Source organism: Mauremys reevesii, linkage group 2 (assembly GCF_016161935.1).
Source record: "Mauremys reevesii isolate NIE-2019 linkage group 2, ASM1616193v1, whole genome shotgun sequence".
NCBI lineage: Eukaryota > Metazoa > Chordata > Testudines > Geoemydidae > Mauremys > Mauremys reevesii.
Window position 1 is genome coordinate 117,405,522 of NC_052624.1, and position 18,574 is coordinate 117,424,095.

Sequence of the window (18,574 nt, forward strand, 5' to 3'; positions counted from 1 at the left end):
GCCTGCTTCCTCCAGAAACTCTGCAACATTACCAACCTCCCTCAAAACACCATGCTTGCCACCCTGGATGTCACCTCCCTATACACCAACATCCCTCACAATGACAGCATCACTCCTTACCTCAAATATCTGCCAGACAGCGGATAACTCTCAGATATTCACCCTAAACACATCTCATACTCATCCATTTCATCCTCACCTATAATACTTATACATTCAACAACACTTTATCCACACAATGGGAATAGCCATGGGTACTAAGATAGCTCCCTAATATGCCAACATCTTCATGGGCCACCTTAAGGAACAATGTCTGGAAAAATGCACCATGAAACCAATGATATATCTGAGATACATAAATGATATTTTCATTCTCTGGACAGATGATTTAAACTCCTTCATAGGATTTCCCCCACAACTTCAACAACCACCACTCATCCATCAAACTCTCTCTAGAACATTCCCACACCAGCCTCAGCTTCCTGGACATCATGATCAACTTCAGCAATGGAATCCTACAGCCAACTATGTACAAAAAATCCACAGATCACCACACTTACTTCACAGATCCAATAAACACCCCAACTACACCAAGAAATCTGTTATCTACAGATACCACAGAATATGGTCTGAAGAAAAGGTCTGGGTACACACTTAAAACTGCCTTCACCGAACAAGGACACTCCACCAGGGAAGTGGATCACAAAATGGAACCAGTCACACAAATACCCTAAGAGAAAGCAGCAAAGAGTCCTGTGGCCCTTATAGACAAACAGATGTAATGGAGCATGAGCTTTCGTGGGTATTCGCCCACGAAAGCTCATGCTCCATTACGTCTGTTAGTCTATAAGGTGCCTGTAGTGAGCCAGCATGGCTCCCTTCCAGCCCAGAGGAGGGAGAGCCCAGCCGGAGGCCAGAGTGGGTGGAGCTACGGAGCTCTGAGCCCGCCCCTCAAAGGGTCAGGCGGCGACCCGGAACTATAAAAGCCGTCCCTCAGAGCTCAGTCAGGCGCCAGCCGCCGAAGAGAGCAGACGTCCCTCAGGGAGCTCGAGATTGGGAAGCCCCTGCGACCCAGGGCAGCCGCCCAGACTGGCCCGAGCTTCCCCGCACCCGCTACCCGGAGGAGCCGCTGGAGCTACCCTGGGCCGACTATCCCGAGGAGTTGCCGGACCTACCACCCAGCCCCGGACGCAACGAGCCCATGCTCGTGGACCCTCCGGAGGTTGATGTCAGGACCCAGGTAGGCCCCGAGGGGGAGTACAGAAGTAACCCGGGGGTGGCCAACCCCAGTCAGGCTGCAGCCTTACCGGAGCCTATGTCAGTGTGTTGCGGTCAGGATCCCCACTGACTGAACAGTGGAGTAATAGCCGCTACTAGGGCCCCGGGCTGGGACACAGTGGAGTGGGTGGGCCTGTGTCCCCCCTGCCACCCCACTCTGGGGTGGCAGACTCCCCCTCTCCCTGGCCTGAGGAGGCCACTAACTGTAACTGTTACTGCTGCTCAGCCCTGCCCCAGGGCTTGAGCTCTCTGACTCAGTGTTTGCTGCCCCACCCTGATGGAGGGCCAGGCGCATAGTGATTGTTACGGCTCAGCCCTGCCGGAGGACCCCCCTTTTGCCCCTCTGGCCAGCAATCGCGCATCAACTGACGGGATAGTTCCCCGGACCGAGGACGGTGTGGTGGTGTGAGGGCTCTCCCCCTCCCCCTCCCCGGAGAGAGGTAGCTCCAGCTCCAGCTCCACAGTGCAGTGCCACTCTGCTTTTTTTTTTATCCAAACTAACACACGGCTACCCCCCTCTGATGACTGACCCCAGACAGCTTAAATACAGAAACTCTCCTTTCCTCTGGCCACACAACCTTAGGTGTCACACTGAAACCCATGCAAGATTTCAAACAATTACAACCCATACTTGATGGCGACCACATCCTGAAAGAAATCTTTCCCAAATTCCCCCTCCTGGTCTTCAAACAACCCTCCCCCAACTTTTTCATCAGAAGCAAGCTCCTCACAGACCAGGAGCCTTGAAAGCAGCGCCAGACCCAGAATAACAGATGCAAAACCCGCAGACATAGTTCCACTGCTGTGATGATCAATAACCCCCAAAACACACCTTTCAAGATCCATGGGTCCTATACATGCCTTTCACAACATGTGGTACATCTCATTCAGTGTACTAGACATCCCACCAACAACTATGTGGATGAAACCAGACAATCGCTATGCTCTCGAATGAGCTCACACAGAAAAAATAATAAAATACCATCTTGCCCATAGGCAATCACTCCATATTGACCCCTCAGGGTATGTCTACACTGCAATGTAAGCCCAGGGTTAGTAGAACTTGGGTTAGCAGATCCTGGACTTGAGTGTCTACACTCCTTTGTACTGATTAGAAATTGTTGGGCCCCATGCTGGGGCTCTGGTGGCTACACTGTATTATGTGGGTCCAAGTCACAGAATATCAGGGTTGGAAGGGACCTCAGGAGGTCATCTAGTCCAACCCCCTGCTCAAAGCAGGACCTAATCCCCAACTAAATCATCCCAGCCAGGGCTTTGTCAAGCCTGACCTTAAAAACCTCTAAGGAAGGAGATTCCACCACCTCCCTAGGTAACCCATTCCAGTGCTTCACCACCCTCCTAGTGAAAAAGTCTTTCCTAATATCCAACCTAAACCTCCCCCACTGCAACTTGAGACCATTACCCCTTGTTCTGTCATCTGGTACCACTGAGAACAGCCTAGATCCATCCTCTTTGGAACTCCCTTTCAAGTAGTTGAAAGCAGCTATCAAATCCCCCCTCATTCTTCTCTTCTGCAGACTAAATAATCCCAGTTCCCTCAGCCTCTCCTCATAAGTCATGTGCTCCAACCCCCTAATCATTTTTGTAGCCCTCTGCTGGACTCTTTGGACTCTTTCCAATTTTTCCACACCTTTCTTGTAGTGTGGGGCCCAAAACTGAACACACTACTCCAGATGAGGTCTCACCAATGCCAAATAGAGGGGAATGATCATGTCCCTCGATCTGCTGGCAATGCTGCTACTTATACAGCCCAAAATGCCGTTAGCCTTCTTGGCAACAAGGGCACACTGTTGACTCATATCCAGCTTCTTGTCCACTGTAACCCCTAGGTCCTTTTCTGCAGAACTGCTGCCTAGCCACTCGGTCCCTAGTCTGTAGCAGTGCTGGGATTCTTCCTTCCTAAGTGCAGGACTCTGCACTTGTCCTTGTTGAACCTCATCAGATTCCTTTTGGCCCAATCCTCTAATTTGTCTAGGTCCCTCTGTATCCTATCCCTACCCTCCAGTGTATCTACCAGTCCAATCACACTTCCTGACTTCCTAGCACCCTTCCAAAATCTGGCCACTGTAGCACTTTGGTCATGATGCAGTGTGGGAATACTTGTCTGTCCACCAAACTTGATTGTCCTGAAGACAAGGAACGTCAACCTGTGGGATTATTTTGGTGAACTCCCAGAGCACAAGTCTGGTGGGGTTGCATCTACACTGCATATCAATAGGGCTTAAACCCTAAGTCCCAGCTTGACTCTGGCTCAGACCCCTCACCTCCATGGAATCCTGGGACCTTCGTCCAAACACTGGGTTACTTCAATGTGTGTAGTTGGAAGGGGGAGTTAGTCTGAGTTCAAACCCTGGGCTTACATTGCAGTGTAGACATACCCTCATTCTCAAAGGAATTCTATGCAACATCTTCAAAAGACGAGCCCAGAGGCTTAAATTCATAACTTTACTAGACACTAAAAATCATGGTCCTGATAGAGATACTGAATTTATGGCAATCCAGCAATCTGTAACCCTCTAACCCCTGTTTTTTGTCCTATGATTGCAGAGGTGTTAGCAGGCCACTTTGAATTGTCTTTTACAACATCTGTTAACTACTTATGCTAAACAATCTGTTCCAACCTGTATTTAGCTGTGACAATTAGAATACCTTCTCCAGACCTGAAGAAGAGCTCTGTGGAACTTCAAAGCTTGTCCCTTTCACCAAGAGAAGTTGGTCCAATAAAAGATATTACCTCACCCACGATGTCTTGTTAATATTCTGAGACCAACACTGCAAAGAAACCATTTCAGTGGTGAGCAGGGTGTGATTTAGAATTTTCAGAGTTGAAAAAAAGGCTTGTGGGAGTGCTGTCTTAAACTATCTGTGTTTCAAAACCCCTTTCATGTTGGACAAAGATGCTAGTGCTTACAGTTGAGGGGACAGAATTTCAGCTTGGCTGCCTCACCCTCACACCCCCCCCCCCCATCTGATAATGTAGCTGTGGAAGTTGAGATGGGAAAAGTCATTACAAAGGTGAATCCCCCATTCAAACAGAATGGGTACAGTCTACCTCAACCAGCAAATTTTTCAGAAACAATCGATGTTCCTCAGAGGCTGATTGCAATGGATTCTTCTCTGGTGATTGAAATGAAATCCATAGAAAGAAAAGCCCAAAAGAGATTTAGGTGGGAACAAAATTTGTTTATGTTGGTGATGTGAAACTATCCTGACAAAGACTGGGTGTAGGTGTGGTTAACCTAGCTTCAGTACCAGGCAAATTGGTTGAAACTAATAATTCTGTTCCTTGCTATAAACTGACATGAGATGTTGGGCAAAGAGTCAACACGGCTTTTGTAAAGGGAAATCATGCCCCACCAATCTATTAGAATTCTTTGAAGGGCTCAACGAGCATGTGAACAAGGGTGATCCAGTCAATATAGTATACTTGGACTTTCAGAAGGACCTCTCAAAGGCTCTCACCAAAGGCTCTTAAGCAAACTACACAATCATGGAATAAGAGAGAAGATCCTCTCGTGGATCAGTAAGTAGTTAAAAAATAGGAAACAAAGGGTAGGAATAAAAGTTAAGTTTTCACAGTGGAAAGAGTTAAATAGCAGGGCTCTCCAAGTTTGTACTGGGAGCTGTGCTTTTCAAAACATTCATAGATGATCTGGAAAAGGGGTTGAATGCTGATATGGCAAAGTTTGCCAATGATACAAAACTACTCAAGATAATTAAGTCCAAAGCTGACTGTGAAAAGTTACAAAGGGATCTCACTAAATAAAGATATCTTATCTCCTAGAACTGGAAGGGACCTTGAAAGGTCATTGAGTCCAGCCCCCTGCCTTCACTAGCAGGACCAAGTACTGATTTTGCCCCAGATCCCTAAGTGGCCCCCCTCAAGGATTGAACTCACAATCCTGTGTTTAGCAGGCCAATGCTCAAACTACTGAGCTATCCCTCCAACCTAAACTGGGTCACTAGATGACAAAATGGTAAATGAAATTCAGTGTTGATAAATGCAAAGTAATGCACATTGAAAAAAATAATCCCAACTATATGTACAAAATGAAGAATTCTAACTTAGCTGTTACCACTCAAGAATGATCTTGGCGTCATTGTGGATAGTTCTCCGAAAACATATACTCAATCTGCAGTGGCAGTCGAAAAAAGCTAACAGTATTAGGAATCATTAGGAAAGGGATGGATAAATAAGACAGAAAATATACTGCTATTCTATAAACCCATGGTATGCCCACACTTGGAATACCGTGCAATACTGGTCCCCCACCATCTCAGAAAATATATTAGAATTGGAAGAGATACGGAGAAGGGAAACAAAAGTGATAAGGGGTATGGAACAACTTCCATATAAGGAGAGAGTAAGAAGACTGGGCTTGTTCAGCTTAGAAAAGAGATAACTGGGGGGGGATATGATAGAAGTCTGTAAAAATCACAAATGGTATGGAGAAAGTGAATAAGGAAGCATTTACTCCTTCACATAATACAAGAACTAGGGGTCACCCATGAAATTAATAGACAGGAGGTTTAAAAAAAACAACAAACGGAAGAACTTCTTCACACAAGGCACAGCCAACCTGTGGAGCTCATTGCCAGGGGATGTTTTGAAGGTCAAGACTATAACTGGGTTCAAAAAAGAATTTATTAAGTTCATGGAGGATGGGTAACCACTGTTGATTGACCTAAGATGATTAGGGATGCAGTTCCATGCTGCAGGTGTCCCTACAGTTTAAACCTTGAACTGCAAGAAGCTGGGACTGGATGGGTCACTTGAAATTGTCATGTTCTGTTCATTCCCACTGAAGCATCTGCTCACTGTCAGAAGACAGGATACTTGCCTCGATGGCATATTTGTCTGATCCAGTATGCCCATTCTTATATAAGTGTGTATCATTAGTAATTTGTTACCAGCAGCAGCTCCAGCACCAGCGCAGCAAGCGTGTGCCTGGGGTGGCAAGTGCAGGAGGCGCCCTCCTGGTCCCTGCGAGGGCGGCAGTCAGGCAGCCTTCAGCGGCTTGCCTGTGGGAGGTCCCCAGTCCCGCGGATTCAGAGGCAATTCGGCAGTGAGTTTGCCAAAGCTGCAGGACCAGCGGACCTCCCGCAGGCATGCTGCCGAATCCGTGGGACCGGGGATAGGGTGATCAGACGTCCCGATATTTGCTTGTTTGTCCCGCGTCCCGACCCATGTGCAGTCAGGACACTGGACAAACAAACAATTTTGTTCTTCCGGAGGGACTCTCCCCCGCCCCCGCCCTGACTCCGCCCCCTCCTTCCCCTATTGGATCCCTCACCAAATCCCCGCCCTGGCCCCACCTCTTCCCCAAGCATGTGGCATTCCTCCTCCCTCCCAGGCTTGCAACTGTAATGGCGGCGCAAGCCTGGAGGGAGAGGGTGGTGGTGCGGCTTCCAGTTCCTGGAGCTGGTGGTGAGTACGAGCTCCAGCACCGGGTGGACAAGGGGGGCTGGCAAGGGGACTGCTCCCCCAGGAGGGAGATGGGGGGGCTCCGGACCCCAGCAGCGGCGGGGGAGAGCAGCTTGGAGCCGCGCGAGCGGGCCATGTAAAGTTTATTGGCTTGAGGGGGACCCCGGCCGGCTCCTCGCCCCTGTAGGAGGGTTGCGTCCCTGCCCCATGCCCCACTTCAGCATGTTCCGCCGGCCGCTGCAGGCCAGGTAAGGAGCCGAGTCCCCCGCTCCCGCCTCGTCCAGCCTGCCTGCCATGCTTGGAGTGGCAAAAAAGCTAGAGCCGCCCCTGTTTGTTACATTATTTTTCTTTCTGTTTGGGATGGATTAGTTGGTGTCACCATTTTAGACCTCATCCAGACAATAAGCAAAACTGAGGTGGGAAGTGAGCTGGGTGAAACTTTGTTATGGGTTGAGTTAAAACATTGTTCAAACTTCATTTAAGATAGTTGCAACAGTTTTGGGGGCCTACGCCTACACCTAAAACAAGACCTATTAGAGTCTGCCCAGAAACTAGCACCATGTGTGTAGGAGCTAGGAGGTTCCATTTGGGTGGTGTGGGTGCGGGTGTGAGAGAAGACGCACAAACTGGGAACAGGCAAGTACAGAAAGGAGAAGCAAAAAATCCAAGCAGTTGCTTGTGAGCAGTGTATGACTCTGGGAAAAGCTAGGCAGGGTGCTTTTGATTCTATGGCTAAAGAGACCTTTCAGAAGTGGGGTGCCGAGTCTTCATTTATTCACTCTAATTTAAGGTTTCACGTGCTAGTCATACATTTTAACATTTTTAGAAGGTCTCTTTCTATAAGTCTATATTATATAACTAAACTATTGTTGTGCGTAAAGCAAATAAGGTTGTTAAAATGTTTAAGAAGCTTCATTTAAAATTAAATTAAAATGCAGAGCCCCCTGGACTGGTGGCCAGGACCTGGGCAATGTGAGTGCCACTGAAAATCAGCTCGCGTGTCGCCTTCGGCACACGTGCCATAGGTTGCCTACCCCTGCTGTAGGCTAACTGCTCCATTTGTTCTTACTTCCTCCTGCATTTGGAGAGGCAGGATTTTGTACGTTTGCATCAAAGAAAACATCAGACTCCATCCATTTCTACTTCCAGATGGAACTTCCTTAGGGCCCAGAAATTCAACTAGTCACTCACATCCAAAATGGAGCAATAACAAACAAACATTCCTAGGGCATTGCTCCAGCCTCTCTATTCCAACCACTACTAACAGTCTGTGTGGAAGTCTCTCTCCTTCACATGTTCATTTCTGTATCTTCTGTTTCCTTGTATTGCTCTTTAATATTGTCCATCATCAGTGTTTCTGGATTTTGCTCTCGTTTTCTTTCTCAAAACCATATGGCCACCCCTCCAGGGTTGGGGCTTCTAAACACCACTACACTATAAATAAATAATATACAGGCTTTGGGGTAGGTTGTGTACAAGAGGACAGCCAGACAAACTTTCACTGTTTTTATTTACAGGTTATTTCCCTCCGTCTCACTCCTTTTCCCCCCTCCTCTCTGACACTGTAGCTATACAACAAATGCTTTGGTCTTTGGATTTTCTCAGATATTACATTAAATTTTTTAACAGGTTTTTTGCAGTCAAACCCAGATGGCTCAATCAGGATGCGGGACCTGTTGTTCTAGGTACATTGGGAACATAGGAAGAGTTAAGATGCTTCTACAGTGGCTGAACCCAGAGGGCTGTTAAGGGTGTAAGCAGAGTAAGAATGAGCTCTCCCGTGACATCTGGTGGTGAGCTGTGGAAAAGGACTTCAGGGGCTGATCTCATTTGCATGGGCACACCCACCATGCCTAGCATGATGGACTGCTTGCCCAAATGGTCACTTTGACTGCTGTGGGATCCCCAGTCTCTTTGTTATTGGTGCAGGAGTAATAAAGCATTGTTATCCTGGTTAGGTGAATCAAGGACAGTAGAACTGTACTTGGCATTTTATGATGGAGGGACTTGCCCTCACCTAAGTAGTAATCACTAGGCAAGGGACATGAGTTCCAAACCCCAGCCACTTGAGAGAGGCTGGAGGCAGATATTTATGTCTGGTAGTGTGGGTACTTTCTGAGGCTCTGAAACACCACTATTGCCCCTTTCTCTCTTCAGTGTGCAATAACAGAGCTAATTTTGATTCCACTAAGAGGCTTGGTATGTGCTATAGAGTTAAAATCACTGATACCTGCATCTAAGTATCAGATCTACTCTGGGCTAGTGGTGCACTGGTACTAAAGCTCCCCTACTACCAGCTAAAATCACAGAGAGCTGCAGTCACTAAAGAGTGGAGATTGCTGAGAGCTGTGTTTAAGAAGGGGGGTGGGCCTGAAGACAAGTTGGTGAGCGGCTATCAGAGAGGCATGGCAAGCGGAGTGGAGTGGATAGCAGGGTGGCTGGTGGAGTGGAGTGGCAAACTACAGGGGGGGTCGGCAACCTACAACACGCATACCAAAGGTGGCATGCACGCTGATTTTTGATGGCATGCAGGGCGGGCTGAGCCACTCAGCTCGCCACTGCTCTGGGGATTCCCACTGCTGGCCCCTTGCCAGCTGGGGTCCCGCCGCTGGTCTCATTCAGCACCCGCTGCTGGCCTGGGGGAAGTAACCCCAGGCTGGCAGCGGGCTGTGACCCCAGCTGGCAGGAGCCAGCAGCCGAAACCCCAGAGCGGCAGCGGGCTGAGCCGCTTAGCCTGCCACCGCTTTGGGGTTTCCATCGCCGGCTCCTGCCAGCCAGGGTCCCAACGCTGGTCCCACTCAGTGCCCGCTGCCGGCCTGGGGGAAGGAACCCCAGGCTGGCAGCGGGCAGAGACCCCAGCTGGCAGGAACTGGTGGTGGAAGGAGTTTCCAAGGGGTCCCGAGGCAAGCTGGTGCGGGGGGGCCTCCGACGGCTTTTTTTTTTCTCCGTGCCCCCCTCCACCTCTGCATCCCGATATTTCACCTTTGTCATCTGGTCACCCTAATTGCAGGAAAGTTCTTGGAGACATTGAGTCCATTCTTCCAACCATGATGTCTTTATACCCAATCAATTCCAATAAGTTGCAGTGATGAGACTGGATGATTTCTGTCTTGGAAATTTTGAACTATTGACAAGGACATAGCTCCAGATTTTATGACACTTTTTTTGTGTTTTGAGATATGTAATTTGAGGGTCTTGTCATATCTGCCACCAGTAGCATTCACAGTAGCTATTTAAAAGTGTCAAGAAGCTTATGGGGGTAGAGATAGCGGGAGTATCACCTTTAAATGAAAGTGGAATTCATAAAAATATGAAGTTTTCCACTGATTCTATACATTTTCTCCTACAGTCTCTATGCTCTCTTTTTGATGAGCATATCATTATCCCACACACATTACAGCTTTAGCCTACTTTATTGTTGATTAAATATTCTCTTTTTGGTGCAAATGTATCACTTAATTTCTATATATAGTAAAGATTCTCAGATAAAATGACATCTGAAATCCTCCTCCACATTGGACATAGAAAGCCAGTTGGGGAAATTTAACCTCTTACTGTTTTTCACAGGACTACAGTATCCAATTGCAGAACATTAATAGTGCATCGCATATAGCTTCCTGGGAAGGGTGAGGGGGTGGTTTTTATATCATTAAACATTGGAGATGGAAAATAAGAGCTATGAATTCAGCCAGTCAATCCTCCTGCCAATAACATTCTCTAAATCCTCTCCAATTTTTGGCATCTTTCTGGTACTGAGTTGACTTGCCCAAAACTGAATTCAATGTATTAAGAGGCATCTTAACAGAGCTATAAAGGGTGGGGATTATGGGTAGGATCCATGACGAAAATTAGGTGTTGTAATGTTGTACCTAACTTTTAGGTGCTTAGGAAAAAAAAAATCACAGGAACACTGCAGTCCACAAAACAGAGTTAGGCACTGAGGCTCCCTATAAAATGAATGGAGAGAGAGAGGTGCCTTAGGATGCAATCCACAAAAGCCTCCATGCAAGGCAGGAAGTAGCCTACGTAGCCAATGAGAGGGGTGTATGCTAAAACCCACCCCTTTCTCAGAGATAGGCACTTAAGTACAGGCTGCTTAGTGATCCAGGAACGAGAACCCACTTCCTGGAACCTAGACCTGCCAAGTTCTTTGAAAATAATCCTTAACTTCCCTTGTCCAGTAGGTTGCCAACTTTCTACTTGCACAGAATTGAACACCCTTGCCCCACCCCTGCCCTGCCCCTCCTCTGAGGCCCTGCCCATGCCCCACCCCTTCTCAGAGGCCCATCCCTGCTCACTCCATCCCCCCTTCCTCTGTCACTCACTCTCCCCACCCTCATTCGCTCGCTCATTTTCACCAGGCTGGTTCAGGGGGTTGGGGTGCAGGAGAGGGTGAGGGCTCTGGCCTGGGGTGCAGGCTCCAGGGTGGGTCCAGAAATGAGGAGTTCAGAGTGCGAGAGGGGGCTCCAGGCTGAGGCAGTGGGTTGAGATGAGAGGGGGTAAGGGCTCCGGCTGGGGTATGGGATCTGGGGTGGGGCCAGGGATGAGGGGTTTGGGGTGCAGGAGGGGCTCCAGGCTGGGGGGTGGAGCTGAGAGGTTTGGAGTATGGAGGGGGCTCCAGGCTGAGGCAGGGGGTCGGGGTGTAGAAGGAGGTATGGGCTCTGGGCTGGGAATTCCGGGGTGGGACCAGAAATGAGGGTTCAGGGTGTGGGAAGGGGCTCCAGGCTGGGGCAAGGGGGGTGCAGGAGTATGAGGACTCTGGCTGGGAGTGCAGATTCTGGGGTGAGGCTGGGTTGTAGGAGGGTGTTCTGGGCTGGGACTGAGGGGTTCGGAGGGCAGGAGGGGATCAAGGCTGGGGCAGGGGGTTGGGGCCTGGGGGGGGTCAGGGGTGCAGGCTCCGTGTGGTGCTTACCTCAAGCAGATCCCAGAAGCAGTGGCATGTCCCCCCTCTGGCTCCTACGCAGAGGCGCAGCCAGGTGGCTCTACACACTGCCCTGTCCGCAGGTGCCACCCCCCACAGCTCCTATTGTCTGCGGTTCCCAGCCAATGGGATCTGCAGGGATGGCGCTTGGGGCAGGAGAAGCATGCAGAGCCCCCTGGCTGCCCCTATGCATAGGAGCTGAAGGGGGGACATGCCGTCTGCTTCCCGAGATCCATGTGGTGCGGAGGCTAGCAGGGAGCCTGCCAGCCCCGCTACGCGGTGCTGCCAACTGGACAGTCAATGGCCTGGTCAGCGGTGCTGACGGGAGCTGCCAGGATCTCTTTTTGACCGGCTGTTCCGGTAAAAAACCGGACACCTGGTCACACTATTGCCCAGAGGGTTTTCACTTTTCACACCCCCTCCCCAAAGGATCTGTTTTGGACTTTTTCCAGTTCAAAATCCCACAATATAAATCAATAAAATTGACCTATACATGATTTGCCCCTCTCTTCAGAGAGAAGTTCACAGCCCTTCCATCCCCTGGCAACTCATTAAGTGCCCTATCCCTTCCCCGCCTGTAACCTACAGTTCCCAGCAGCCTTGAAAAGTAAAAATCCTAGTAGGGCCTCAGACCTGAGGAGAGAGAGTAGTTGTAGTCTATACCCTTCCCCAACTTGGAACTACAGTCTTGGGCTGTGAACAGAAACAGCAATCTGGGGTTTCTTTGTGAGCTCTCGGCTGCCCTCCCAAGATCAATTCCTCATCTTCAGCAACTGCAGTTTTCACTCCGTCGTTTTATGGCACAGCATCCTCAGCAATGTGGGGCTATGGCCTCCACCTACAGTAGTTATCACATAAGCAAATAAATAAATTAATTAAATAAATAAACCCCCCACACCTATATCCTCTCACCCAGTCCTGTATCCTCAAGCTTTTTTAGTCTTTCCCAGTATTCTCGCCAATCCTTTCAGGCTATATTCTTTCACCTTGAGGAATCTCAGTTCTCAGTTCTTTCCGTGTAATTGCTGTGGCAATGCAGGGACAGATGCTCAACTGTTTCTTGGACTTCACATGTGTCACACAACCCATCTTTGTGCTTGTTTGGTAAACATAAGTTACCATTCAGGTCACAGTGTCCCATTAGCACTCTAAATACAGTTACGTCACTTCTTCTATCTTAGCTATTAAGTATACAGTTATCCTCAAGTACAGAACATAGTTCATAGAACGGGGTGGATAAACTACGACCCGCGGACCGGATCCCGGCCCCTCAGGGCTTTGGCTCTGGCCTGCGGTGCCACCGGCACCACGTCCCTGCGTCCCCCAGGTGGGGAGGCAGGGGGGCTTAATGCGTTGCCCTTGTCTCCAGGCACTGCCCCCCGCAGCTCCCATTGGCTGGGAACGGGGAACCGCGGCCAATGGGAGCTTTGGGGGAGGTACCTGGAGGCGCGGCAAGGTCAGTTCATGCAGAGCCCTCCACCCCCTCCCCTAGGGGCCGCAGCGCTTCTGGGAATGGAGTGGGGCCGAGGACAGGGTAGGCAAGTAGGGAGCCTGCCCTGGCCTCGATGCGCGCTGCTGCTACCCTGGAGCCGCTTGAGGTAAGTGGTGCCGGGCCAGAGCCCAAACCCCTCCTGTACCTCGCCCCCCAACTCCCTGCCCTAAGCCCCCTGCCTGCACCTTCCACCCCTCCTGCACCCCAATCCCCTGCCCTGAGCCCCCTCGTACACCTGCACCCCAACCCCCTGCCCTGAGCTCCCTGCTGCATCCTACACGCCTGTGCACCCCAACCCCCTGCCCTGAGCTCCCTGCTACATCCCGCACCTGAACCCCCTGCCCTGAGCCCCCTCCCGCAGTCTGCACCCCTCCTGCACCCCTGCCCTGAGCCTCTTCCTGCACTCCGCACCCCCTCCTGCACCCCTGCCCTGAGCCTCTTCCTGCACTCCGCACCCCAACCCCCTGCTCTGAGCCACCTCATACACCCTGAACCCCTCCTCTGCTGCAATCCCTTGCCCTGAGCCCCTTCCTGCACACCGCACCCCTTCCTGCACACCACACCCCCTCCTGCATACCACACCCCCTGTCCCAGCCCTGCATACAATTTCCCCACCCAGATGTGGCCCTTGGCCCAAAAAGTTTGCCTACCCCGCCATAGAACCTTTGTCTTTTTTGCTCTTTGGTCCATATTTCTTGCCATTTCTTCATAAGTTCTCTCTTAACCAAAGTTTAGAAATCCATTATATCAACCTCCTCATTTCAAGGCATTTTTCACTGCTTTATCTGCAGTTTCGTTGCCCAGTATCCTGACATGCACCGGAATTCATACTATGACTATGTGCATACCCTCTGTAGTTAATAACAATATTTTATTGAGTAAGTCATTCCTGCTTTCCGAGGCTCCCTTTCTAATTGCCATTAAATGTCATAGACAGTCAGGATAATAATAATCATAGACGGGCATACATCCCTGTAGGTCGGGCTCGTCCCCCTCCTTGGGTCAGGTGTGTCGGGGAATTAGCTTGGCTGTGCGGCAAACAGGCAGGGCTGAGCAAACAGGTTCAATATGAGCAGGCCCAGGCCCTGCGTCAGGGAGGGGCAACAAATAGTCAGTAGCTCAGGCCATCAGGCAGGGGCTGAGCAACGGTTGAACAGCAAACCCCAGGCTCCTGGCTCTGAGCAGCCGGGGAGAGGGGGAGATGGCCACCCGCGAGGTGGGTGGCAGGGGGGACGCAGGCCCACCCACTCCACTGTGTCCCAGCCTGGAGCCCTAACAGTGGCAGAAAACCCGCTGCTGTGTCAGTGGGGATCCTGACCGCAACACACTGACATTGGCTCTGGCAGTGCTGCCGCAAGACTAGGGTTGGCTGCCCCTGGGCTACTTCCTACCTCCCCCTCCAGAGGTACCTGGATCCGGACAGCATCCTCAACAGGGTCACATACCATGGGCTCCTTGAGGTAGCTGGCGAGCGGTTGGTTTGGCAGCTCCTCGGGGTAACTGGCACAAGGTAGGCCTGGCAGTTCCTCGGGGTACTGGGCGAGCAGTAGGCTTGGTAGCATCTCTGGGCTCAGGCTATTGTCTGGTATCCCTGAGCTACCTCCTACAACCCTGTTGCTGTGTACCTATTTCACTGGGGTCCTTCATCTCCCTGGGTACACAGCTAGAGGCAGTCCCAGTAGCTCCTCCGTGCTCCTGTCAGTTGGCCGACCCAGCAGTCCTTCTGGATTCTCAGCACTGTAGGGCTTGGCCTCAGGCATGTGGTTCTGCAGCACGTGGGACACGTCTGTCTCCTTCACCAACTCCCCTCTAACTGAACTGCAGGACCCGCCTTTTAAGCTTCCTGTCCCATCTCAGCAGGGGGCCACACCCTCTTTCTGCAGATGGCCACAAAATTGGATAGTCTCACAGATCTTTTAATTCCAAATTCAGGGATACAAAAGGCTGTTCCCACTCTATCTGTACTGTCATCTCTAGAGCCGTCACTATAAATTTGGCAATGCCGACCCCATTTACCATGTATAAACTCAAGTCATAGACATATTTTATGGTCCTGCTCTTCCCTTTTTCTTATTGTATAATTCCAAATCCACAGCTGTAGAGACAACTGTCCAGCTGTAGTCTGATTTCCCATGACTACAGATTTTAATTTCTTCCAGACCTTCCTTTTCACCCAAGTCTTTTACACAACTTTTGATCCCATTATGTAGGAGTTTGTGATGCTGTTACTTCTTGTCTATTTAATTCCCAACTGCCCTCATATATTCATTTATTACTCTTATCTTCACTATTTCCATTAACTGTAGCCCAAAAGGTTAAATCTAATAATTTCATCCTTAAATTTATATACATTTCTCTAATTGCTACCTGCAGCATACACAATGAAGTCATAATACTTGCACCATGTGCAATTCACAGAGCTTGGACTTGGATTGGCTCTAATTTTTTTAGTGGTGATTTAGAAGCTGAATGAAAGGCTTAGGATCCACAATCTATAACCCATCCTATTAATGCCCTATACAGCATCAATATGTTCTTATTTGCACTCCAATTGTTCCCAACAATATGTTTAAGCAGATTCATCCTATCTTTCCATTTAGTTTTGATATTATCTATATGACCCTTCCAAGTTAGTTATTGAACAAAGGATGTAAAATTTTGAACTACCTGTATTTTTTCTGTATAGAAATATGGGATCCATTTTCACCAATCTTCCTTTTTGTAAAGTTCATTCCCTTTGTTTTACAAGAGAGACCTTAAATCCCCAAGTATCTACTGTGGCAGAGTTCTGACCTTGCTCCTGTGGGTCCTGCGCTTCTAGGTGGTTTATGCTAGCCTCAGTGGCTCACTGTGACCCTCCATGTAGCCCTTCTCTCTCTAGGGCCAGGGTTACAGTCTACTGAGCCCTTTTCATCATAGGCTGCAAGGAGGTTGGTGAGAGAACTCCCACAGTCTCTGTTCAGCCTCCTGTCCTGACAGGGACCTGACTTCCCCTTCCAGGAGCTGTTCCTGTAGTGGTGGGTTGGGGGGAACCTGGGCCCACCCTCTACTCCGGGTTCCAGCCCAGGGTCCCTAATGGTAACAGTTGCTGGCAGCCAACCTTTCACTGCCAGAGTTGCTACATTTCCCTGGGCCACTTCCCCACAGCTCTCCTGCTTCTCCCTTCTTCACCCTTACCTTAGGGCTCCTTTAACGATGGTTTTAGGGTGTCTTCAGTAACCAGCCCTTCAGCCACACTTCCTCTCCTCTGGCTCCCTGACTCCCCTGCCTGACTGGAGTGAACCCTTTTTATAGTATCAGCAGGGCCTTAATTAGAGTCAGGTGGTCACATTAACTGAATGGCCTCACCTAACTCTTTACAGGTTAATTAGAGTCAGGTGTTCTCATTAGCCTGGATCAGCCCCTGCTCTGGTCAGTCAGGGAACAGAAAACTGTTAATCCAGTGGCCAGTATATCTGCCTTCAGCTATTCTGCTGTACCCAACTGGCCTGGGTCTATCACATATCCCTCCCCCCTGCTCAACACCAAGGGGTTGGGCAGCTTGGGACACCAGACAATGTATGCGTGATAAGCCATCGGCATTGCCATGGCGACTCCCTGCTCTGTGCTCTATGCCGAACTGGAAAGGTTGGAGGGATAAGAACCACCTGGTTACCCTTGTGTTCTTTTCCTTGTTCTGTTGCATCCATTGAAGAGGGGCATAGTCAGTCACAAGGATAAATCAGCGCCCCAGCAGGTAATAACGCAATGTTTCCATGGCCCATTTTACAGCGATTTCACTCCTGCATGCCTGAGCAATATTTTTATACTCCTCCAGGGTCATTTGTCCAATCTTCCACTTCTTGTAAGCTTCTTTTTTGTGTTTAAGATCAGCAAGGATTTCACTGTTAAGCCAAACTGGTCGCCTGCCATATTTACTATTCTTTCTACACATCGAGATGGTTTGTTCCTGCAACCTTAATAAGGATTCTTTAAAATGCAGCCAGCTCTCCTGGACTCCTTTCCCCCTCATGTTATTCTCCCAGGGGAGAATAACTTCTTCTACATTTGGCCCATATAGCACAGTCATACACTGTGACAGACTTGTGCCCTTATGTTCACCACTTTTACAAGACTCTGATAAACTTTGTACAAAGTATGCTGTGCAAGATATCACTTGAAAATATATAATCTACTGAACATTATTGTCCTGGTAAAATGTGTGTAGGAACATTGTTTGTAAAATTATAAGATTTTACTGTATGACATTTCTTAGACATGCTTCAAGTTTAGAAAAGCAGCGCAGACCAGCTCCCCAGAGCCAAAGGTTAGCCAGCACCTCAGCCAGCTGTCAACATAATCAAGTGGACTATTACCGGGTTGAGCAGCCATTCTTTAGCAGGAAGAAGATTGAGGGGAAGAAATTTACATGTTGGCAATGGAACAGCTGGGGGGGAGGGGTTCTGTGTAAGGAGACTGACTGTCACCTGAATCCCAGCTGGAGATAATTCTCAAAGAAAAGGAACAGATATAAAAAATGAGGAACAGAGGACACAAATCACCTCTCTCCTCATCTCTAGTCATGACATCAACAACATTTGAAAGACAAATGAAGCATCAGTGAACTTGGGGAGTGGTGAGAAGCACATGGTGAGAAAAACTTTTGTTTTGAATTCAGTTAGCTTGTTAAGTTAGGTCTTAGTTTGCATTTTACTTTTTATTTCTTTGTAATGAATTCTGACTTTTATGCCCCATTACTTGTAATCACTTAAAAAAAAATCTACCTTTCTGTATTTAATACATTTGTTTTATCTAAACCAGTGTGTGTTTGAATTGAAGTGTCTGGAACCTCCATTTGAGATAACAAGGTTTGTGCATATAATTTTTTATTAATGAAACAATGGACTTTCTATGAGCTTGTACTGCACAGAAGGAAAGAGCAGGGCAGTACAAGATGCACATTTCTGGGGACAAGTCTGGGACTGGGAATTTGCTGGTGTCACTGCAATAAAATTCAGGAGTGGCTGGCTATGAGCATTCATATAATTCAACTGGGAGTAATTTTGCATGCTAGAGGCTATGTGTGAACAGGCCAGGAGTGGCTACTCTCACAGCAAAACAGTGTAAAAGAATTGAGAATTGAGGGGCCACAGCTGTTCAACAGTCCAGATTGTACCCTGGGGAACGTCACATCCACAAATAGAGTAATATCTATTCCTGGCTGTATACACACCAGGAGGTCAGTAATCATAATGTTAAACAGAGTTGGGCTGATAACACTCCCATATGGAGTGTGATTAATAAGTTTATAAATATTTGACAAAGCTGCCTGTAAGGGTGCAGACTCACCCGGCAGTGCCCCCTGCTGGTCATCCTTGGAAATTAGCTCACCAGCCCTCTGGAGCACCCTCTGCAGGCCGGTGACCTTCCTTACCTCACTCTGGCCCCCTGGGTCCCT

At 49.0% G+C, this 18,574-nt stretch overlaps 1 protein-coding gene across 1 annotated transcript in view; it reads right to left on the reverse strand.

Annotated features, from left to right (window-relative positions):
• Positions 1–3,974: 3,974 nt before the first annotated feature.
• The window catches only part of LOC120399449, a 73,021-nt gene continuing 58,421 nt past the window's right edge, over positions 3,975–18,574 (reverse strand). The window contains exon 9 of the mRNA XM_039527694.1: positions 3,975–4,071. Within this exon, the coding sequence (XP_039383628.1) occupies positions 4,030–4,071 (42 nt within the window). The 3' untranslated portion in view covers positions 3,975–4,029. The remainder of the gene's footprint in view (positions 4,072–18,574) is intronic.